Source organism: Chondrus crispus, genomic scaffold, assembly GCF_000350225.1.
Source record: "Chondrus crispus Stackhouse genomic scaffold, scaffold_52, whole genome shotgun sequence".
NCBI classification, from domain to species: Eukaryota; Rhodophyta; class Florideophyceae; order Gigartinales; family Gigartinaceae; genus Chondrus; species Chondrus crispus.
In genome coordinates, this window is record NW_005178485.1 from 274,886 (window position 1) to 299,039 (window position 24,154).

The 24,154-nt window shown below is 50.2% G+C and overlaps 4 protein-coding genes across 4 annotated transcripts; 2 read left to right on the plus strand and 2 right to left on the minus strand.

Annotated features, from left to right (window-relative positions):
- Nucleotides 1-620: 620 nt before the first annotated feature.
- Nucleotides 621-6,278, minus strand: CHC_T00006813001 (hypothetical protein). The gene is made up of 3 exons (XM_005709872.1): nucleotides 6,216-6,278; nucleotides 1,048-6,068; nucleotides 621-762 (listed from the first exon to the last, which is right to left on the minus strand). The coding sequence occupies exons 1-3, from the start codon at nucleotides 6,276-6,278 to the stop codon at nucleotides 621-623; spliced, it is 5,226 nt and encodes a 1,741-aa protein (XP_005709929.1).
- A 420-nt stretch (nucleotides 6,279-6,698) lies between these two features.
- On the plus strand, nucleotides 6,699-7,148 carry CHC_T00006814001 (hypothetical protein). Its single transcript, XM_005709873.1, has one exon. It carries the CDS (start codon nucleotides 6,699-6,701, stop codon nucleotides 7,146-7,148), a length of 450 nt encoding a protein of 149 aa, XP_005709930.1.
- Nucleotides 7,149-7,378: 230 nt separating this feature from the next.
- Nucleotides 7,379-7,702, plus strand: CHC_T00006815001 (hypothetical protein). Its single transcript, XM_005709874.1, has one exon. It carries the CDS (start codon nucleotides 7,379-7,381, stop codon nucleotides 7,700-7,702), a length of 324 nt encoding a protein of 107 aa, XP_005709931.1.
- A 13,043-nt stretch (nucleotides 7,703-20,745) lies between these two features.
- Nucleotides 20,746-22,413, minus strand: CHC_T00008622001 (glycosyl transferase family GT77 cell wall polysaccharide biosynthesis). The gene has a single exon (XM_005709875.1). The coding sequence runs from the start codon at nucleotides 22,411-22,413 to the stop codon at nucleotides 20,746-20,748; it is 1,668 nt and encodes a 555-aa protein (XP_005709932.1).
- Nucleotides 22,414-24,154: the final 1,741 nt, after the last annotated feature.

Here is a 24,154-nt window from a genome sequence, read left to right on the forward strand (position 1 = left end):
TGGGGCCAAATGGCCACAACAAAACATCTCAGCACATGCAAAAAAACGCTCCAATGCAGCTCCCCGAAGTGCTGTACATTGCGACTGTGCGACTGTGCGACTGTGCGGCTGTGCGAGACAGGGACCTTCCAGCCCTAGGCAGAGGCTGCCTCCACAGCTTTATGAATTCAGAACGTCCCTGTTAAGAAAGGCGTTGCACACTGATAGAAAAGGGACATGCTTGTAACGCCCCTGGCACCTCTCACGCCATACAGTACAAGCTCGATAAATCCCCGCCGACGTTCTGGTCCAGCCTTGCCCCCCTCCATCCGGGCTGCTTTCCGAGCAAACCGACATCATACGGTGTCGCAGTCTGCAGCTTCTACTCGCAGGCCATCATCCGCGCTGCCGCACAACACTCGGCAGGCGCCGCCGAAGCGGGCGACTGTGCCAAACAGGCTGCCCCTCAGCGCATGCACTGCGTCCTCGCTCCCCGGTCGCTACCAGTCCGCAACGAGTTGCTCGCCGCATTGACATCTGAGCGCATTGCTCCTGCGGCACCGAGAAGCCCCCCTCCTCCAGTGCATCATTTACGCCATCTAGTCCACAATCACCACTGCTATTCTCGCGTGCATACCATTTCATCTCGAGGACGTATCGCACCCTATCCAGGAATGATCAATAAATCTGCTCTGTGAAATGGCGTCTGCACGACTTCGCATCCAATAAAGGACGATCTCCATGTCTACTGTACGAATATATACTGTACAATACGTAGCATTTCTCTACCAAGAGAATTACAAGGTGCGTAGTCAAGGCCAAGAGATATTGCCCACTCCATCTTCTGTGTGCCCCGCTGTGTTTGTTCGTACAACACTGAGCGAAGTACGTCTCCACTTAAACATACTTGGCTTCGCCCAAAACGCACAAGAAGCCCTAACCGGCACTATCGTAAATTGTGCGTGAGCGGCCCACTGCGTATCACTGGTATCGTACTGCACAGGCCTACTCCAATTCCATGGACCGACGGTACCTTGCTAATGTGTCTTGATTTGGATACCCTTATACTCGCTAGGTCCCCGTTCCCTTGCACCGGCAGGCGCTGTCGCGTCGAGGAGCTCCCTAGCAAGCTGTCGCACGGCTTCGTCTCTGCTATCCACACACTCACACAAACGCGGGTATAAAACAACCAGGTGCTTTTTTGAGAATGCATCCTCTCCCTTTGCGTTGTGTGAATTTAGTCTTCTTAGTTGCTGTAGCAAAAACACAGCTTCCGCCCGCCTCGCCGCGGGAAGCGGGCATCGTCCTGCTCTTTGTCCATCTGCGATAAATTGACCAAGCACTCGCCCGCACATTTCAACTACACACTGGTTTGAGTCCTCAGCAACGCTTTCCACCAGTTCGGCGTTCACTTCTACTCTGCCCGCCCACACCCCACTTGCTAGCTTGAATAGACGCTTCTGACATGAACGCACATATCGAGGTCGTCCGCTCGCCTTGCCCTCTTCAGCTCCCTTGGCAAGGAGTCCAACAAGCCGTCTCTGAGTCTTTGGCGATGACGTCTTCAAGTCCATTGCACTCAGCGCCTCTTGAACACATCCTGTAAGTATGATATCGCACTTCTCGGCGCGATCGCCTTCTTCAATATCTCGACGATATTCCGGCTCTCGTTGCACGCGATGTGGAGAGTAGAGAAACTCTTCCACAATGCCTACAAAAGCATCCCACACCTCATCACTATGTGCGCCGTACTGATAATCATTTCCGCATTTCATTGCCATCATTACAACTTCCGTCGCCGAAATCCAGAGAGGTGCACCGCTCTGGCTATCAATTGGAACGATATATGCACCATTACTTCTGCTGGACGAGGCTTGGTTTCCAACTGTTTCTTCGGAAACACCCCGTAGCAGCATCACCTTCCCAACCGTTTCCAATACAAAGCGCAGTTTCGACGTCTTCACCTCTGACGGAACATCGTCGCTTGCGTACAAGTGACCTATTATTTCCAAAACCTGTCTTTCTAATTTCATCGGTTGATTGATCATGTCCCCTTGCTCTTCAAGAATTTGCAACAAACCGTTCATAAGGCCCACCCAACTTGCGGTGTCGCTCCCAAAGGACAGCGTCCGCATCCCTGCCAAAGTTTTTTCTTGAACGAGCGTCAAGTTAGAACTGTTTTGGTCCGCCAGTGCGGCTTGATGGGTTCGTGCACCTCGAGCCAAGTGCAGTAAGACATGAACCAATGTCTTCGAACTTCTTGACGTGAACTTGCTGCTTAGTCTATCCCTTGCATCCAGGATACCCTCGGCAAGCATCTGCAAAGCTTTTTCATCAACAATTTTCGACTCCTCATTGACCGCGCTGCCCTCGCAAGGCCTTCGGGCTCCGTCTTCGTCTGCGACGCCGATCGCCTCCGCTATCGCACTCCAAACTGCCTCCCACATTAAAATTGTGCTCTGAGAACTGTCTCTACTTGTATTCGAGTTGGAGTCTCTGAGATTAGCTGTGTCATGATCATTGACCGAAGACCCTCCGATTACGCCGGAAATCCATGATGACGTTGTACCTTCACTAACTGCTTGCCCCTTGATAGCGGCCGCGTCAGCGGGTGAAACAGCCTTTGGAGAATGTGACATGCTCTCTCTTTCTTGTACCTCGGTAGCGGCGAATCCAGCAGCTCGCAGCAGCTCTATTAATGCTGCAACACCGGCTATCGCAACTTCACCATCTCGACTACCAGCGGCAACGCCTGCAGCTCTTAGCATCTTTCTCCACAAACCATCTGCTCCCCCATCAGTGAGCATCAAGAACAGTGGCTGTTCAGCCTGATCCCTCAATTCAGTAAGTCTAGGAAGTGCAGCTCGTAACACCTTAGCAACACCTGCTAATGCCAACACCCTGGTCTCATTCCATTGCTTTCGAGGTGTATCGCGACTGTGGTGCAATAAAAGCTGCACATCTCCGCGACTCTTTCCAAGAGAGGATATTTCATCGCTTTGGGAAGTGTGCGCTCGACCACGCATTACTTCTTCCAAAAGTGGTAATAATGCGTGAGCAACACACCCTTTCCAGGCCATCGCTGAGAGTTGAAGACCATGAGTTGAAAGGCTACCTGTTAGAGTCTTCACAGCACAATTCCTGATTTCCGGTCTATCGTCTGTGCTGATACCTTTCAGCGTCTCAAACAGTTGAATCCATAATTCATCTGTATCCTGCAGGTTAGTGTTCTTCGCGAAAAAATCGGCAGTCCGCCACAATAAACCAATTGCAGTCAACGCAACATTGACATCGTCATCCTGCCGGGAATAGAGGCCGAGAATCTCAATCCATCCTGGGAGTGTGCTGTCAACTAGTGAACTCAAAAAGTCGTCGGCTATGGCTTGGACAATTTTGAATGCCTCTGACATCATTTCAAGAGCAGGTCCTTGTCCAGAACCGCTAGCCTGCATGGACGGTCGATTTTTTGACCATTTCTTGGCCTTACCAGCATGCTCATTCGTTCCAGGTGCAAATGTGGAGCCTGCCGCGATGCTCAGTATTTTTAAAACTGCAGTCCAGGCTGCCTCCCCCGTTAAACGCTCGCCCTGTGTCACCATGACTGTATATACTGCAGAAAGGGAACCCAGCCGGACATCTAAATGGGATGACGTGAGAAGATCCACAAAGGGCATTACAATTTTTTCATGGCCAATAACGTTGGGGCTTCCACTCGGGATGGCTGCGCATGCTATTGTTGTCAATGAGCTCAAAGCAAACTGGCGCAGTGACGGAAACACAGAGTCATTGCAAACTGAGGTCAAATGACCGGTGAGCAGCTGCCACAACTTGCATGGAATGGGATCGGCCTCCGTGTTGTGCCGCTGAAGTGCATTGACAATTGTGACTTCTGCTTTGCTAATTCCAAAGACTCTCAAGCTCGTACTGGCGTCAGTTTTCCCCTGGTCATCAGTATTGCTCCGCTTTGAGAGTGCGGAAACGGAGTGGCGCGAACACTGAACCAAAGCCGCTATCATGTCATGACATGAAGACCACTGCAGTTCATTTGTGACGGTAAAAACACGATCAAACTGTGGCTTCAACTTCCCAAGGACGGCTGGCAGGGGAGATTCTTCTCTTTCGACAACTGCCTCCACCTTCCGAATCAAAAAGTCAAGATACTCCAATGCCTCCATCACAGGAAGCCAGGACTGACCCAAACTTTCTCGGCAGCTGGCCTGCACTTCGAAAAGTACACCATACATTATTCCTATCTTTTTCGCAAATCCATTTTCAGTGACATATGTTGCTCGCCGATTCCGTATGATGCCCATGCAGGAGCCAGATAGCGCGCCTAGAGACACCTCCCGTAAAGAATCAAGTTGGCACTTTGTTGCAATCACCGCAATTTCACCGAGAGCCCGACACAGCGCCTCGACCGCACCGAAAGGCCCGTCAACGTCTAAACGTAATCCTCTCGCACTGCTTATCCCGGGAGAATCGGTGAGAATCTGTTCAAGGACGCGAATAGCCCTCTCTGTAGAGTCGTCTTTCAATAGAGTACAGGCGACAACATCCAGCCCTTTCTTGGCGGCTTCTTTCGCCCCATTTATGATTTCCAAATAGAGGCCTGTTGCGATGGAAATCAAGTGGTCATATGAGTTGGTCATAGTGTTGGCGAAAGGCTTCATTGTGCTGTTCAACGGCGAAGATGGTAAAGGCGTAATATCTCCCCTGTTTACCAATTCCATAGCATCGCAAGATGTAGCCACGATGCTGGCCGCCAAGTCTCCGGTACCCTCCTGAAGATCAAAGGCTTGGGTGAAATCAACAAGGGTAGTAGGTTCACCAGGAACAACTTTTACAATGCATCTCAAAGACTCCATCGCGTACATGCAGTCCCAAGGAATCTCGTCTCCTGATGATATCTTCGACGTCGAAGACATTTTTGTCAAGGTAAAAAGAAGTGCTTCACAGTCCGGTCGCAATATCCTCCAGTAGTTGCGCGTTATCGTAACCACAAGACCGAGTAAGGACTTCATGGTTGATTTGTCTTTTATCGTCCGAATTAGCTTGTGAAGAACTGGACAAAGTCGGCTGGAAAGGACATCAGAAAACACCTGTTGTCCAGCGAAAAGCGAAATGTTGTTGGAGAGACCATCGTCAATGACTTCTAACGCCAGCGCCAAATCTAGAGCTCGAAAAGAAGAATTTGCACTCTTTTCGTATGCGAGCCATGATAGCTCTTCATTTGAGGCCGCGTAGCACAGGTCTAAAAAGAGGTTGTGTGCGGCTCTTGCTTCGCATGGAAATTCTGACAAAGGAATGAATGCCCCAGACGGCGACTGCTTTTCAACTGCCGTCCTCAAAGCAGAGTCTGATGCAGACGCAAATAGGTCTGATGAAACCTGACGGAAGGCCGCTTTCGAAGTCTGTTCGATGACGCCCGCATCACTTCCATTAGACAGTTGGGATATGGCAGATAATGCATTGGATGCAGCCGTTCCACCAGTATTCGATCGGGACGTACGCAAGGTGAAAAGCAGCGAAAACGCCCGCGATAGATCCTCCTCACACAACGCCTTGGCGTAAGAACGTACGGTCAGAAGGCTCAACAAACCTTGCAGGACTTTAAGAGTCAAATTGTCATCTTGTGGGGGAGAGCTAAGTTGTTGTAGGGCGTCCAATACTTCAGGTAGACGCTCTGGTGACAATGCGCGATGGGATAGTAACTTGTGAAGACAAGACACAGCTCTCAATGCAACCTTCACTTGCAGGTTCAGCGCACTACTTCCAGTTTTTAGATCAAGCGTTTCGCACGCTTGGCAAAATACGGAAGCGGCCTCATCAGCTGCTTCCCTTTCTGAATCAACTGTATCAGCCTCCTTTAAAGATAAGATGACACGCTCTGCGTCGTCTTTCAATTCCGGATTCCGTTTTCGTGCGTCTGCACAGAGAGCGCGCAAATCCGCTTCTAAGCCGCGGAGGAACACTCGGGGAAGCCGCCTATCTTCCGTCATTTGAGTCGCCGTCTGCAGCGTGACAAAAGCCTCTCTCAAGTCGCAACAATGTGTCGAGGAACGTTCGCGACAATCGCTGAAGAATTTATTCTGCAAACGTCATGAAGCAGATTCAACACAACCACGCACACATGGAAGCAAGACAAGAATAAAAGGCAGCAAACCTTCTGATCAGAGATGAACGCGCAACTAGGTTGTTTGAACGCTCGTCGACAATTTATGTTTTGCAGCCAGCACAGGACCATAAAACGACAGGGTCTGGTATGCTGTTGACATAAAGTTTCGACAAAAATAATTCATTAGAAAATAATAATTCGTTGAAAAACTTCAAAAATACAGGAGTGCATTACAATATTGTGGGAGAACGGGAACGATGAGGTTAGTAGTACAGTGCGCGAAACGCAAATAAATACACCCTCCGTCCCGCCCGTATTTCCGCATCGCAACCAGATTTTATAAAAGCACCTCTTCACCCGCCTCAACAACGTGCTGAAACGAACGATTCTGAAGTCGGATCGGGTGCAGCTCAAACCACCGCCCTGTTATTCATAAAAAACCGTGCGAAATGCACATAAATACACGAAACGCCATATGATACAGTACCCAAAAGGGCGGGAAGATCCACGATAAACCATTATTCAAAACAGAACAAACCTTACAAGAAAGAGATCATCTTCCTCGTCTGTTCACTAGCCCGTCCCGCCCATTGCAAAAAAAACCATGCCCAGAGGCCCACCTTTAACCGACAATGAAAAAGGGCAAATCCTGGCTCTCCATCACCAACTCCTGTCTCTAAGAGACATCGCCCAAACTTTAGAACGCTCCGTTGGGGCAGTGCAAAGGTTTTTAAAGAACCCCAATCGTCATTCCCGCCGTCGTGCACACGTCACAGGACAGAAGATCACCGTGGGTCAAGAAAAGGCTTTAATTAGAAAAGCTTGCTCAGGAGAGTATTCAGCTCGCGACTTGAAGAACAAGATGGATTTCCCGATTGCAGTAAGGCGCGTGCAACAAATATTAAGTTCCACGCCTCATCTGAAGTATAAAAAGATGGTTAACGCCCCAATGATGACTGTACGTCACCGCGAAAACAGACTCAAATGGGTGCGTCGTTTTATTGGAAAGGGAGACATATTTTGGAATAAGGTTATCTTCAGCGACGAGAAGTAGTTTAACCTTGATGGACCGGATGGATTAGCCAGCTATTGGGATGACCTTCGCACAGAGGAGCGGATGTTTTCAAAAAGGCAAAATGGAGGCGCTTCCGTGATCGTTTGGGGTGGAATTTCGCCGTATGGACTGTCTCCTTTGTTTTTTTGGAAAGAAAGCAAGATTCGAGAAGGTACTGTGAGACTCTGGAGCATGCTCTTCTCCCGTTCGCTGCTGAGGTTTATGGGGAAATGGCAACCTGGGTGTTCCAACAGGATGGTGCATCCATGCACAGGTCTACATTCACGCGCAGCTGGCTTACTGAAAGGAGTGTGAGGACCATAGATTGGCCTGCGAAATCCCCATACCTCAATATTATTCAAAACATATGGGGCATTATGGCTCGCCGCGTCTACGCACGCCAGAGACAGTTTGATAAAATTGCGCAACTCAAAGAGGTTATTGAAGAGGTTTGGGCGACTACTAGATGTGAAGTTTTACAGAAGCAGTATCGTAGCATTCCTAGATGCATGCTTGCAGTACTGGATAGCAAGGGGCGCGCGACAAAGTACTAGAATAAATATGTCTTTGGTACTGTATCATATGGCGTTTCGTGTATTTATTTGCATTTCGCACGGTTTTTATGAATAACAGGGCGGTGGTTTGAGCTACACCCAATCCGACTTCAGAATCGTTCGTTTCAGCACGTTGTTGAGGCGGGTGAAGAGGTGCTTTTATAAAATCTGGTTGCAATACGGAAATACGGGCGGGACGGAGGGTGTATTTATTGGCGTTTCGCGCACTGTAGCCGCGCTCGTCGCGCGCAGCGGCGGGGGAAAGGAGTCGCCAGAGTGAGGGGGCGGGGATACTGTACTTCGGACGGAGAGTCTCGCGACATTTCGCAGGCGCTGTCCGAGGGTAGCAAGTTACCCCCGAGGGCCGGCCGGGATACCGCCCTCGGACTTTAATATCGCCGGATTTCCCGCCGGCGCGTTGCCCGGATAATTTTCCCTTTTTCCCAGATTTAGGGCTAACCAAATAAACTTCAATTTCTAGCTTCCCACACACCCCCTGTTGGCCCTTAATTGGGGCGCGCGGCGCCGGCCATCCTGCCGTCGGCGCCAATCCTATACGGACCTGACGCCGCGCCGCCGCGACCGGAGATTCGATCGCTAACTCTCGGGCGGTGATAACCCAGATCCACTTACGGATCCAACACTCGGACGTAGGTTTACTCGCTCCGCGCTCCGACGTGCGCCTTTTCATCGCTTCTCTCTTCTCGCTCTCCTCCTCTCGCGCTCGTCGCAAGCTCGAGCACTACTTGCGGCGTTCGCTTTAGCCGCTCTTCGCCACAGTCTCACACAGCCCGTTCGCGATCGCTGCTTGTCGCTTCGCGTAGCACACCGCCCTTCCTGAGGTCCACACTGCCGGGCCTCCGCACGTCATCCGCTACTCACCTGTCGACTCTAGTCTATCGCAACTGTCCTCTGACCTTCGCCGTCCTCCCGAACACCGACGCTTCCCTTTCTCCGAAACTCCCAATCTCCGCAGGCCTATTCATCCGCGAGTCGCACGCGACCTCCTCGAACCTACAGAGTGCCGGCAGGCCAGGGATCGGTGGTCGTGCGTTGCCCGTTGGATGGTGGGCCTGTGACTCACGGAAGGGAAAGGTAAGGGTGCGGTCGAGTCGATGGCGTGGCTAGGAGGGAAATGGAAGTAAAGCGAGGTTCTGTTTGTCGTTCAGGGGATTGAACAGATCTTCAGCCGGGAGAGGGTCATGCAAAATCGCAGCCTAGGGCAGGAGGCGTCGAGGGTTCTTCTTTCTTGGTTGGCGGAGAGAAAGAGCAGGAAGATGGAGGTTGCAGTGATGGAGAGGTGCGGTTTGTTGAACGAAGTCGGATTGTTGGACTTCGAGCAACGGCGTTGGGAGGTGCGACGCGTCGTGTTGGCCTCCGGGAAGACCCACGACTTCCGCCCTGGACGTTACTACGGTTCACATACAAGCGTAGGCGGGCGGAAGACATTTTGGAAAGTGGACTTCCATAGTCTAGAGGCGAGCGTCGTGCCGATGTTAGATGAGGTAGGCAGTCCCATCACCAGCGAACTGGAGGTGGTGAAGTGGAACGAGCAGTCGAACGCGGAAGTCGAGCTGGTCTTTGGACTCCGGAAGAGAGTCGAGACTATGGAGTGGTTGGATCGGTACTGCACCAGCCACCCTGACGACTTTGTTTCCATCGGAGGCCCTGGTCACCGCGAGGTGACGGAGCGGACGCAGCCATATCGTACACGCGAGTCCGTGTTCTGCCGAACAAAACACGGCGAGTGCGCGCGTGCGTCCTTCGCCAACGCGTTGCGCTGTGTTGTCGGCGAGGGTTCAGCGCTTGAGATGTCCCGAAGGGACCCATAGGGGCTCGGAGCTTATCCGAACTACAAGTGTGGAATGAGAAGAACCTTGGAAGATACAGCCTCAAGAAGTGCGATGTCTCCATCTTGGAAGGTCACAGTAAGTGGATGGGTGATCGAGTTTCTGGCGTTTTCCTGATAAGGATCGTCGCCTTGGACGCCCTTTGCGAGCGTTTAGATAACGTACTGGTTCGCGAAGCCCTGAAGGGGCACGTCTTAGACCCTGTAGAGCACTTTGCGCTTGCTAATCGACCCGGTGTCTTGGGTGCGTGTCTTGGACAAGGAAGTGATTCTTTCGAAGTGGCTGAGGTGAGGGAGCTGCAGCTGCAGCCGGTCGGGAAAGCAAATAGAAACCGGAAGAAGTCTGGCAAACAGCGCAGCACCAGCAGACAAAAGAAGAAGATTTCATCGGAACATAAATTGGTGGCTAGAAGGACAAAGAGGATGAGGGTAGTGGAAGACGACAGCGAGTAAAGGCGTTCGAGTGTCACATTGACTTGCTCGATGCTCTTTTGATCCGCCTTGAGCCTTTAAGAACCTCGTCCTCTAGAAGACCTCTCTGCATGATTCCGTTAAGAATCTTGAACATCTCCAAGTTCCTCTTCGTTAATGCGTCAGCAGGGTTTTGAGTACCGCTTACCTATTGCATGACTGATATTTATCCGTTCTCGAAAGAGTCCCTCATCCTTGCTACTGTCGGCCTCAACCGGTAGTCTGCACCTTCATGCAGGGTGGTCACGGTGGAGTACAACCCGTGTGAGTCCACCGTCAGCACGAAGGGAAGCTTGACCGTGGCCTTGTGGAGAGATTGCAGGCTCTCCGCCATTAGCGAGCCTCTGTCTGATGAGGTTGCGGCGGCGAGTATCTCCACCCCCATAGAAGAAAAAGCTACACGCTTCTGCTTGCACCTGATCCAGTCAAGGACATGATAGATCCCCGCACCCCCTGCTGGCAGGTATAGGCCGGAGACATATCCTGTCTGCCCATATGAGGAGCTACCTTGACTGGCATCGGAGAAAGCGAGGTAGGAAGCATGCAAGAGAGACGACGGCGTGCGGAATGAGAGGATCGCCGAAAGCGCTTTGATCTCAGCAAGCAGCTTGTTCCCATTTATGAGGTCGGCCGCCTTCAAGCACCCAACAGCTTTCTGAAGGTAGCTGGTGGCGAAAGCCGCTTGTGGGAGAATGCAGTGTCCGAGGAAGTTGAGACTTCCAGCAAGAGCTTGATACGCTGTCAACTCTGAAGCTGTGCACTTGTCTTGGTTCTGTCTTCTCCTTTCCTTTGACACTTCGATTGGAAGAATTTTTCCACGTACTCCTGCATGTTAATGCTCACCGAGGCACAAGGCTCTTGGTGGATATGAAGACGATTGAAAACCAAGTCCTTATTGGCAACGTAGCGTCCGACAATGAACCTGCGGGATATGGCTTTGTGAATTTGGTGAATGAGGGGAAGGACACCAATTACAAGAAAGTCATCGGCAACCTTTGCCACAAGGAGGTCAATCGATCCCGCGGGATTGTATTTGAAAAATAGTTGGAGAAGACCCGGTACTTGTACGAATCCTTGAGTGGACATCCATTCTTCGGCAACGAGTTGCCATAGGCGTCCGGATTCGACAATCCCGTATGCAGGCTTGAGGATCTTCCAGACTGTGCGGGCGCACGAGTCCCAACCTTTAGGTGGTCTGACATATATGTCTCTGGGAAATTGACCAGCCTGTAAGTAAGCTCCCTTGATGTCTATTGAGGCAATTGAGAAAGACATTATTATCGCCGCAAGGAAGAAAACGATCCTAATGATTGGGAACTGAGCTGTAGCAGAGTTCTTGCGGAAAAATTCCTTGTCTCGATCCCTATTCCCGTGTGGGACAAGGCGACACTTCAGCTTCAGCTTTCGTCCTTCTCCGTCGGTCTTGACTTGAAAGAAGTGGTGGGAGGAAATCACATTGGCATTTCGTGGAAGTTCCCCATACGGAACTTCTTTGGATGCCTCGGCTTGTGCGTAGTTCTCTTTCTCTTCGGCTATGGCCTGGTCGACGATCCATCGCGAAGCAAATTGGAGTTTGAATTCAGAGGTGGGCTTATTCCCAACGACCTCTTGAATTTGTTGAAGGACCTTTTGCTTCGACGATGCAAGGTGGAAAGTTAGATTCGAAGGAGCTACTACTGCAGTGTTCCCTATGTCTTTCTCCGGCTGTGGAGGCTCGTGTGTTGAGTTTAAATCGAGACTCATGGTTGGAGCTGAGACTGGATACCGTGTTCCGAACAAGTAGTTGCAGCGACTGACGGACTTTATATTGACGTCGACCAGAGGGTTGTTCAACCTCGTCGACTTCGAGGATGCTAGTAAGCTCCTTGATGTCGGGTGGGAGACCCACAGGGCCTCTTCTTCCCTGAACTCAGAGATGTCCGTCGGATCGCCGGGGGGCTCCAAGTCCGGGAGGCTGGCTTGATTCGCCGCTTCTCGCCGGCTTGCAGACGCTTCCGGTCTGTTTGGTGGCAACACGTCATCCAAATTCAGCACATCTTCTAACTCCGAGAAGAGCGGGGGAGGTGGCGATGTTGGAGGGAACATGCGTTCTTCAAAGTCCTCATCAATGACGGAGTACGACCGCGGGAATACGAAGTCCATGCCATCCAACTCAGCCAGTAGAGGAGCGGACGGGGCTTTCCGTAATCCTCATATGCCGACCTTATGGGCTTGCCAATATGGTCTTGTCGCCTTGCAAGGACAACGAAGTGAGACTGTTGGTTCCGCACGTAGGCGTGTTCCCACGAGCCAAACTTGGGACCTCGCTTGAAGTAATACACGGGGTCATCATGTGATAGCTGATCAGCCTGAACCACTTGTGGAGACCGGGACTTATCGAGAAGCCTCCAAGCTCTTCGTTCCACTTGCTCGTTATGCGCAGTGATGAGATCAGCAGACAACTTTGCTTGGGGAAGGCCAACAAGCGACGGAGTGTAACCCCGAGTCATCGAAGCTGCTTAGTGTCTTGCTTCCGTATAGAACGTTGCTGAGGAACAAGGCACGTGAGACCACGTCTTTCCTTTCGACCGAGTCGACAACGCACGCTGAAGAGTTTGACGCATCATTCAGCGGACGTTGGATTAGCACACGGACAACCGCATTCTTCCTCTCCACAACTCCGAGTTTGTTATGACGTCGAGCTGGACGGGGTTCAAAACGTATTGCGAAATACCTTAGGGCGTCGGCAAAACGGGAGTTGAAGAACTCTATGTCTCCCGATATAATTGATGGTGCCCCGTGAACGTTTATCCATGCGACTTCTAACTGCCGAGCTGCTTCGTCCATCTCACGGGTCCGCATCAGGGATGCTACTGAATACCCCGTATGGACATCCACCATGTGCAAGATGGGAGCGTTCTCAAACTCCGCACAGAAGAAGAAGTCGAGTTGGACATGGTTGTTGAACGAGGTGAGTATCTTCCCAAAGGATATCTTCCGCGATTGGAGCGGGCGGCCTGTATCCTTGCAGCTAGTGCACTTCTCTACGGCTCTCTGAAGTGCTTGTTTCAGCACAGGAGTCATCACACCTCCTCGACAGCACAGCGTCACCATGTCTTGAAAGGCAAGGTGTGAATATCCATGAAGCTTGTTGGCGAAACGACCCGCGATTCTGCCATATGGAAGCCTTGCCTTCATGGTTACTGCCAGTTTGATGCTGGACGCATATGAGACTTCCGTGGAGAAGAACGACATAAAGGAGGACGTTTTGGACGGTACGACTAGAAGGAACGTGCAAACCGCATCGGGGTCACTCGACATTGTTGGTTCGGTGTACGTCTTGAACGTGAGACGTTTTGACGAGAGATTTTTCACGCCTTTCGGAATAACCAAAAGGTTCTCCGGTCCAAGCTGGTACGACCGGTGAAGGATCTCGTTACCCAGAAGCAGGAACCCATCTCCTCTCGTGACGTAGAACGGAATTTTTGCCTCCGTCCCACTCATGTCGGTCACGGGGAGGTCCCAAACCCCAATATTGACCTCGGCGTCGCTACAGTTCTTGCCATATCCGTGCAAGAACGGTTCACAGTCAAGTCTTCGAAGTTTGAAAGGAATGTTCATGGCAGTGCAGAGGGCTGCGGCGCAAGCAATTCCTCCAACACTTCTGGGACATCCCGGATCTATAATGGGATTTTGATCGGGAATTCTAGGATTAATATCCGAGGTGGCTCCGGGGTGGCTGACTAGGCTTGCCTGTTCGACGAGCCGCCGGAGCCTCTCCGAAAAAACGAGGGGTGCGCTCCGGAGCCCCCGTCACCGAGGTCCCGGGGCGTCCTCTTTTTCGTGGTGAAGGCGTTGGGTTCCTTGCACTCTGTTGCTCCTCTGTAGTGACCACGCTCCCCGCAGTCGTAGCAAATGGACTGGGTTCCGTGGTCTGAAGACAGCTGCCTCTTGCGACTGCCTCTAGGTGCGTTTCCACGGCTAGAGGGTGGACCCGTTCGAGTGTCCTTCTTCTGCCCATGACGTGGGCCGACCTCAGATAGCCTGTCAAAAATGCTTCCTGAGCCAGTCTTGCCATGGGTACCAATGAGGGACTTAACTTTGCGGTCAACCAAAGCTTGGACGTCCTTCATAGAGAACTGGGGCGCATCCATTGAGGTTGTTGGGGTGACATTTCTCAGCAAGATCACCGCATCGTGAAGGTTGAGCCTGAAAGAAGTGTGCCGCGGCAAGAACAAGTCAGCAGCTGACGTTTTGCGGCATGTTTCTCTGCGTTCACCTTTAGGTCTTGGACTGCAATGTCCAAGGAGCGGATGAAGCTGATGGTTTGCGATCAGAAATCACAGGGCTTTCTTATACTCATCGGCCGTGGACTCGGACTCGCGGAGCGGAACGTCAACCTTCTTAAGCTTCTCGGATATTTTGAGGACTTCCTCGAGATGCACCTTGGATACCCTTTCGGTGTCGACGACTGCTGACTCTTCTTGGTTCGGGCTTCCGCATGCGAAATTAGTTGCAGCTTGGCATTGGTCAACGTCCCCTCCTCTATGTTTGCGTTATTGAGGGGGTAATCGCCAAAACTTCACCTATTTGCGGCGAGGAGGAAGTGCTGGCGTAGAGCAAGTGCTTGTCTGCCGAACCCCGAAACCTTGAGACGAAACTGGAGAGCTTCTCGTTTCTGTCTCGGCGACACGTGTTCACTTTCTGGTATGATGCGATGAGCCTCGTGACCATGGAAATAGGTGGGTCTACAGCAACAAGCTCGACTATAGACAGAGCCGCTTGCACGGGATCATCCATTTGAAGATCGTCGAGCTGCCCTTTGGACTGGGCTTGATCGATAATCGCCTTCTGAGCTTCAGGAAGGCCACGCTCATAAAGGGTGCGTCCGAGCAACTTGAACGTAGTCTGAAAAGGGCGATCCTTGCCTTGATCGTGGGCGACTTTGAGTGAGTCGACCCACTGTCCGACCTTCTTTCGCCAGGCTTCGAGATCGCCATCGGCCGCGAAGAGAGGCGGGTCGAAGAATCCTGATAGTTTTCTCATCTTTCCCTCTGGGCCCATAACTGTGGGAGAACGGTAATGATGAGGTTAGTAGTAGCCGCGCTCGTCGCGCGCAGCGGCGGGGGAAAGGAGTCGCGAGGGTGAGGGGGGCGGTGATACTTCGGACGGAAAGTCTCGCGACTTTTCGCAGGCGCTGTCCGAGGGTAGCAAGTTACCCCCGGGGGCCGGCCGGGATACCGCCCTCGGACTTTAATATCGCCGGATTTCCCGCCGGCGCGTCGCCCGGATAATTTTCCTTTTCCCAGATTTAGTGCTAACCAAATAAACTTCAATTTCTAGCTTCCCACAAATATAGCTCACATCTACGGTAAATTAACTTACAGTACTGTTGTGGTTACCTCAGCCGCCTGGCACCGAGCAACCTGTTGGATGGGAATCCTCCCTCAATTACGTTTATTGCTGCGTCTGCTGCCTCCCTCTCTATCCCCGAGGGTTGGCTATTAAGTACTACTTCCCCGAGGGGGCTCGGCTGTCTCTGATCCCCCCTTGCCTACTTCCTTCGTCGTCTCTCTCCCTCTCTTGCCCCACAAAAAATGACTACTCCCACGCTCCCTTCCCTTTCGCATCCCTTACCGACAGACCGCGCTCCCCTCGCACCGACTCCTGCCGTCCGGTGCCGTCTTCGTTTCCCTTCGGGAAATGGATCGCCCGCGCTTTCGGTTCCCTACAGGAGCGCGCGTGTCCTTCAGTTCCGGTTCGTGGCACCGTTGTCCACGTCTCCACGTGTTTCTAAGTCATTCCTCAACAGTACTGTACTTAACCGTAGATGTGAGCTTTACAGTACCGTCCCTCTCAACTCTTGCTACTGGAACTACCTCTCGACAGATAAACCGTTCAGTCCCTAATTCGTATTATTTTCCTAACCCGTATTCAGAATTCCGATAAAATTGCGATCTCCTCCTGCCTCCTTCGCGCGAAATAATGCAAACTAAGCTCCTTTCTGACTATGCAAACCGATTTCGCGCCATCAAAAAGGGCCCCATATAGCCACTCGGGGATGGACTGCATGGTGCAGACCAAAAAAATGGAATAGAACTACAGAAACCACTAAATGTGGGAACGAGATGGCCTCCGAAATGCCTAAATTGTGTGCTCTCGCCCCAGAACGGTCAGCTCGAGCCCGGATTTTGTCTGACACATACGAGTTATCACCCGGCTACGAGGTGTGATAACGCTTGAGAGCAGTTATCACACCGACGTAGCCGGGTGATAACGCATTTATCATCCGGACCTGGTATTTAATACGTATATCTCCTCATCATATTGAAATCCAGAATTAAAATACATCTGCTGGGCCATGGTTTTGATTGCAAAACTCATTGAATCAATACGTGTCATTCCCCCTCCGTCGCCGGCGCCGCCGTCGCCGTCATCGCCGTCATCGCCGTCGCCACACTCTACTGCACGACCGATTCTATGCGTTCGCGAATTAGTCACACACCCCTGCACAATGGGACCATCCTCGGTTCCGGGCACACCGCTGCCTCACACTCTGCAACCTCTCTTCCCCATCGAGAAAAACACGATTATTCCCGAATCACCCCCAACGCAGTGTAATCAACCTGTCCCTGCCCACGGGGAGTAAAACCCGCGCTCATCCCTTTCGCCGTCTCCAGAAGCAGCGGCGTTCATGGGGATAAGAGTCCCCACGAACACAAAACGCCAAAATCAGTCTTCTCTCAGAGCATTCGCCAGGTTCGCGACGGGTGTTCCTGGTTTCGTGAATGACTTTTTCACACAGAGCCCCACATGCGCTCGTTGGTGTTCAGTGAACCGCGTCGTTTGGTTGAGTGGCAGATGGAACAAACAAGACGCAACGTATTTGCGGATGAGGAAGGGCGTACCTTTCTGCCCCCTGGCTTTTCAAGTTGGACTTCCGCCCAGTTGGAGCGTATTCGATATTTCTTTATCGAGTTTGTTGTGAACTACCGCACGGCAAAGACAAATAGCGAAGTCAAACCTTCCTCTATGAAAAGCTACCTTCTCGGAATACAGCGGGGATTTAGTGCTATTTGGGGATACAAGCTCAAAATTTTGGAAGGGCCTGTTTTCAACAGCCCACAGGAGGGTCTTACGGCAGTTATTGATAACAAGTTCAGCCTGCAGCAGGCCAATGGTGTGTTCACTGAAAGCCACAATGTTCTATCGAAGAAAGATTTGCTGCTACTGTATGGCTCACCACTGCTTTCTCGTGACACACCGAAATCATTTCAAGCGCGACTGATTTTTGATGTCGCCCTTATCACGGCTATGCGCCCTACCGCTTTGGTTAATTTGACCGTATCCCAGTTTCGGAATATTACTCTTCGCGGCGAGAATGTTCGGCGTATTCGAGAGGCCGTCGAGAGTCGCTCCAGGGCCTCAAAGACTCGGGCAGGAGGGTGGAAGGATGCCAGTGTGAAACCATTAGAGGTTACAGTATGGAATCGTTCCTCCCTTTGAGGCCTTCTTAATAATGTCTATCGGGACATAGACGACTATTTAAAGATTCGTGAAGATATGGGCTTGGAAAGCGATCGATTTTTTCTGGGGTACAATGCGAAGGGAACTGGGTTGTCTAGCTACCTCAAGAAGCAGTACCTTGGCCGAAATAATTTTTCTAAGATTGTCAAAACAGTGTGCGCATCACTAGGAATTTCTGGTACAGGCGTGAAGCATGGTATGACAACACATGGTCTGAGGGGTACTGTAACAACGCTTTTGGTAGAGTCTGGCCATTCAGACTCTTCTATTGCCATGCGTACTGAACACTGTGACCCCCGCTCCTTGAAGAATTATCAAATTCTTCAGGGCGGGGAGGGAGAGAAACAGCAAGAAGATATTTTAGGTGTAGATGATAAAGGTGTAAAACGACATGGGATTGCAGGGACGGGTGGGGATTGTGGGATAACTCCTCTCCGCCCTGGGTTGGGTGAGAGGCGGAGGCTCTAGCGAGGGAGCACGCGGCGCGGACACGACGCGCTATTTGAACCGATCGGACGAGCTCGCGAAAAAGGAGTGGCTCACTGGCCGGTTACGCGCAGTCGCCCCGTGGTGCGTGAACGGGAGCGACCGGTAACGGGTTAGAAGCCAGCGCGCGCGACAGACAACCGAAAACGGACGTACGTAGGCGCGAAAGGGACGGGAGCGAGCTTGCCCCAGTTTACCGGTAGGGACGGGTGTCAGGTTTTAACCCCGCAGAGGGACGCCTCGGACACCTGTCCCAGTACAGTAGTACAGTACCTGCCGCCTAGTGCGTGCCGGGTACTGTACACAATTAAAAAGGTAGCGCCATAATTACTACTACCGCACGGACGCTGCTACTACACGTGTGCATTACTGTACACGCGTGTTGCTTACGGACTACCGCACGGACGACACGTGTGCTAACGCGCACACGTAACACGCGTAGACTACTGCTCGGACGACACGTGTGCTACTGTACACGTGCGCCACGCCACGGCCGGTTGGTCAACGCGCGCGCTCCCTACACGTGGGCACACCCGCCCACGTGTGCACCGTGCACAGCCGCACGGTTAATAACCTCCCCGCGCGCTCGCCGGTCGTTATTCTACAGGGATGGAGACAAGGTCGGGGAAGATGCTACAGATGGCTTGAGCGAACGGTGTACAAAGGCACCTAAAGTAGCGCCATCTAATGGGCAGAGGGCCTTTAAAGATGAGGGCATCGAGAATGACCCTCCAAAGTGGGAGGCATCAAATGGGGCGGCCTGTGTCGGTGGGAATGGAGAGGGACATGATCGAGTGAACGGTGCAGGCGGGCTTCTGACCGGTATCAAAAGCATTTCGGGCGGTCAGTTCACTATTAATGTGACCCATCATTATCGCTAGAGAATAAAAAAGAAGGTCTCGTTTTGACACTGTTTGCCGTTCATGTAGTCTGATATTGTATATCACCGTCTTGTGCGCCAGGCGATATCATATATCTGCGTCTTGTGCCGGATGCGATATCACTTATCACGGTCTTGTGCAAGATACAGGCAGAGCAGTGCATAATACTGGGCTCTGCAGTGCCTCATATTCGTGCTTGCTTCCTTCATTCTATTTTATATTGTTGCATTTATGCTCCCCGGATTCAGATATTTCAATCAATTCCACTTTACCCGGTTGATAAAAGGAGGGTTCGTAGACAAAGTGCAGAGATGAGGGCTGTGAGGCGTGCATTTGAGATCTGATTGATGGGCCTCGTCGCTTTCTGTTGAATGCATCAGAAATACGAATTAGGAAAATGCCTCTGAACAGGCTCCATTTGAATGTTTTAGCTGACGTGTTGTCAGGGCGGGTACCTATATCCAAAGTCGACTGTTGGTGCAACAGATGCGCTTTTGTTTGAAGATGCGCTCGACTCTTTAAAGTGTCCAAATCGTTAAAGAAATGTTTTTTTTATTTAAATCTATCCAGCTCAGTTTCGGAAACAGAAAAAAATACGAATTAGGGACCGAACAGTTAACTAGAGTACAGTAGCTGGACGATAAGCGATATACCTCATACTGTATGAGGTCAGGGTTGGGCTCATATGATACCAAATTTTCTTTGCAAAAATATATGCATTAAATCGCACATTTGAAGTCAACTTTGGCACCATTTCTTTTTAGTTTGTCCTCAGCAATAACACACTCCATTACAACGGGAAAGCACTTTACAATAAAAAAATCCAATTCATTTTAAAATTCCAGTCGCCTTTTTAACGGGCGTCTCGTTTTCGAAGATACCAATATAGAAATTGTCTAGGTTGCTCAAGAAACAGTCTTTGCCATGCAATTCTAAAAACAGCTGGAAAGGACATGCAGTTCTGACTATAATCCATCCTTCCGCAACTTAAAAGAAGTTCAGTACGGTGGCAAGGGTATGTGAAGACCTTCTCAGTAAGGAAGCACAAGTCAAGAAGAAAATAAGCACAGGGGGGGTTGCGATATAGTGCCATATTTGTTAGTGCCAGCTCCGATATAGTGCTACCCTTCTGCGGGTGGCACGAATTTTGAGCCGAAAACGAAGGGTCTCCAGGGAGGCAGTTGGAGGGACATGTGTACTGCCCGAGAGCCGCTGCCGCCGCGGAAAGATATTATGCAGTTGCCAACTCGAATAGAGACTATGGCAGAAAAAGGCAGGGTCGATGATGCAATTGGACATCTGCAGAAGTGTAGGCTGGCATTTATGGCTGCGAAAAAGGAGGAAGTCAATGCAACGGCTCGGCAGCTACTAATAACAGAAATGCTTGATTAGACTTGAGTCTGTAGTGAAGATACAAAGCATGAGTGATGGCGTCCTGCGAGCGGTCTTTCTGAGCAGTGATGCAAGGAAGTGGCTGCAAAAAAGCCGTAAATCTCATTATCAAACAGTGCCTGGTTCGATATAGTGCCGTTTTCGGCCCACTGACACAGGGTAGCACTATATCGCGACCCCCCCCCCCCCCCCTGTACCGACTCAACCTCGATTTTGTGAGATTCTGTAATGCTTCTGATTGGCTGCTGTAGTATCTACGAAACAGAGGATAAACGAAACAGGAGATATTCTCATGCTTCCAGAAAAGATACTCTTTGTGACACAGAAGGGGGGGGTGGGTCATGGACTGAACAAATAGCAAAATCATTGACTCTGCTGACAATGTGCATCATGAAAGCTTATCATCAGAATGATTGTCTGGCCAATTTTACGAAGTTCGCGCATTATTATAGCGAACACTAAAAAGATTTTGTATATCGGCATAGCCCCTTTTTAGAGTCAAAAAATTCGAATCCATGCCGCTTAAATCTCTCGTTTTTTGCCCCACTTCCTTTCACCCAGTTGTTATGTAGTATCACCAGACCAGGAAAAGCCTGTAGAATTTGGCCGGCAGCAACATCCCAAATACCGTCTGTCATTCCATTCGGGTAAAACCTTCGATCTAGAAGCTGAAGAACCATACCTTTATAGATACAACGGTTTGTTCCTACTCGCCTTTCTCCTTCCTTCCCGCATAGAACATCGTAGAAACACGGCTGTTCTGACATTCTAGACTTTGAAGCGAATTTGATGACGGCTTCAAATGACGAAATGACTTTCCTGTTTGAAAGTGCTAGATAAAAGCCGGAATTGATTCTTCTTTTTGCATTGCAGAGTTCGTTGTCTGGAGCGTTCGACTGAATTGCAAGGTCAACATTGTGCGCCCATAGATTCTGAAGCGGATCTTTAAACCAGATGATATCTGCATCTGACCAAAGAACATTGTATCCAAGCTTCAAGAATCGAAGAACGACTCGTGACTTCAGTTTTGTTAACTTTTTGAACGAGTCTGTGCCATATGCAACGTCAGATAGTGACGCGTTGTGCCCTTGTAAAACTTCCGTTTCCAAATAGACTGGTAGCCCTCTAACGTAGGCATATTCATAAAGATCTCGGTCAAAAGCAGAGATGATAAAGTTGGTAATGTTCAGATGTCGAAGGTTGCACACCCAATTCATCATAATATCGCGATATCCGTAGTTTAGGGCTGTGACTATTACAGTATTGTTGATTGCGACTCTTTCAGAAACAGAAGGCAAAGTCAATGGCATCCCGAAAGAAGATGGCTCTTTTTCATCCCCAGGTTTAGCAATTGGAATATTATAATCATTCTTTGCCTCCTTCGATACCATTCCACACTGGATAACTCTCGAGCATTCCTGAGTAACGGGGTCGGTCTGAGTGGCCACAGAGGACCCTGTATACTCGCAGTTACAAGATCCTGGCCGGGCCCTTCGCACAAGACAAGTGCCTTGCGGTTCAAGACATCGCGCAAGACGCCATGGGGCGAAAAGAATGCTTCCCATTTGATTCTTGTAGGTGCCACTGTGCAGGCTCAAATAGATGTTCACGAAGAGTTCGAACTTTGACTTTTTTCCTTTCGACCAAAAAGCTGTGTTTTCTGCTGAGAGCAAATTCCTTCCCGACTGTGTTACCAAGCTGTAGCTATGGCGGACATGAATACTCATGACTGCCTCAGATGCATCGATGACGTGGCGGCGTCCCGCTTGAATTGTCTCATGCGTGAGCCAGTTGTCGTACTTGCCACGTCCAAAAATAAAATGAGGCATCTCTCCGTCGAATAAACGGGGGCCGTCGAGATTCCATGCCCAGAGGTCCATTCCTCCATACGTGTGTAACACGCCATTCCTGAGAGCATGGCTTCTCAACTTCTCGTTAAAAGTTGATTTGTCCTCGTCAGCGTCTTCTGGAAGTTTATCAAGATCGTATCGCGCGCTGATGAGAAGAAAATGTTCAAACCTTGTCAAGATTCGTTTAAGAGTGCTCATGAAGTCATCTAGAAGAATAATATCTCCGTTCATGATGACGGCCACTGTTGCTTTTGATTCATTGGCGATATGGAACATTGAATTGAACAACGGCACTCCCAGAAAGGTTTTGTCGATATCTCGACGTATGTGTAGGCCATACTCGCTCGCCACTTCTACATATCCAACATCATGCCCCAGTAATGTTATTTTTGGTGTTGGTCTCAGTCGTTGCCATGATCGAATGGCTCTGAGATTTACTTCCCTGTCCCTCCCTACGAAGGGTTTTGGAGCAGAGAATATTTCAATGTTAAAGGATTCCGCTCGGTGAGCATGATGGGTTGAAGAGAGAGCCTCGTGAAGAACGTTGAGTGCCGCTTTGACGCGATGAGACGACGCGTTATTGCCCAACAACATCTCTTGACACGTGAAGAGAAAAGAGGACAATGGGATATATGCTTGAAACACGAGAAGGGATGTGGCCCAGACTAAAAGAAAAAAGGACACGCCGTTGCCTGACGTTTTCTTCTTGAAGATGACAGAATCATGGTGACCGTTGTATCCAACATGTGTTCCCTGTCTTCCCATAGTTATCTGCCAGAAAATAATCAAGATGCAGCCGTAATAAAGAGAGCCTCACTTGAAACGCCAAAAATGGCGAGATGCCAATTCTCTCGAGTAGCTTGAATGCGGGATGGCTGCAATACGAACAAAGGAGAGAAGGGGTGCAGTTGCATAAGAAGGACATGGATGTGTTGTTGCGTGACTAGACGTCATTGCTACGCGACAGTGGATTTGATTTGGTCCAGCACAGAGCAAACACCAACAGAGACAGTTGCAAGCAGTGCTGAACTGAGAACTGTGGACTGATTTTGAACAGTTGTTGCGCACTGCAGAATACCTATCGGTAAGCAGGAGAGCTCTCGGGACGCAATCGCACAGAATACCCCCTCGGATCAAATTGCTACAGTACCCTTGGGTACAGTATGACTACAATGCTGTACCATTGTCGGCGTTTAGTACGTAACGTACACACTGCACCATTGGTACAGTCCTTTCGAAAGGTACTTGGAAAAACTGGACAGCGGGACCGCGATAACCAAGTCTGTGTGTCTCACCCTTTAAAAAACGTTTTCTCCATATACTTATAGTAAAGCGACACACTCTTCTGATATGTACAGTACCTGTACAGGGCGACAGTTGCGATCACGTAGACTGCCTTTGTCAGTCGAGAGCCTTCAAAACCTGTTGAGCCCAAGTCGTTTTATTCCGATATAATTAGAGAGTTTACGCAGTTGGATATTTCGTTGTATCTTGATCAAAATGTTGTCCTGCATCATGTACGAAGGGTGCGATCAATTTTGCCAAAAATGTCGCGGAATGCGGGCCTGCGGTACTCTACTTTTCACGAAAGTGACTTATTTCTTTTGCATTCCTTCTCAGAACTACACGACAACCAACCCCATCACGAAATTTGATTTCCAGAGGCATTGACGACAAAAATTCTTTCGATTTCTCGTCAGACCGTTCCGAGCTTTCTATGCTGGATTTCCTGGATTTTCTTCCGAATAGAAAATGCGATTCCTTGTTGTCTGTTAAGCACATCTTCAATATGACGTCAATAAGTGCCATACCGGTATGTCACGAGGCTTGAGGCATTTCGCAAGGAGACGTAGGTTGATTCAGCCCACTAATTTCTTACTGCATGACGGGAGAGTCGTCGACATGACCAATTATCGTTGAGTGTCCTTCAGATGCTAGACGTAACTTTCTTTTTGTCTGTACCTCATCTACCCGCATACACACCGTGTATACTAACTATTCTTGTCTTCTACACGAT

What these genes read in the sequence shown, in the direction of transcription:
- CHC_T00006813001 (XM_005709872.1), bottom strand. Translation starts at nt 6,278, where the DNA reads ATGAATTATTTTTGTCGAAACTTTATGTCAACAGCATACCAGACCCTG. An exon ending in CCCTGTCGTTTTATGGTCCT is followed by an intron (nt 6,069 to 6,215) that starts GTGCTGGCTGCA and finishes TGACGTTTGCAG; the next exon opens with AATAAATTCTTCAGCGATTG. An exon ending in AGGGAACGGGGACCTAGCGA is followed by an intron (nt 763 to 1,047) that starts GTATAAGGGTAT and finishes CTCTTGGTAGAG; the next exon opens with AAATGCTACGTATTGTACAG.
- CHC_T00006814001 (XM_005709873.1), top strand. Translation starts at nt 6,699, where the DNA reads ATGCCCAGAGGCCCACCTTTAACCGACAATGAAAAAGGGCAAATCCTG.
- CHC_T00006815001 (XM_005709874.1), top strand. Translation starts at nt 7,379, where the DNA reads ATGGCAACCTGGGTGTTCCAACAGGATGGTGCATCCATGCACAGGTCT.
- CHC_T00008622001 (XM_005709875.1), bottom strand. Translation starts at nt 22,413, where the DNA reads ATGTTCCATATCGCCAATGAATCAAAAGCAACAGTGGCCGTCATCATG.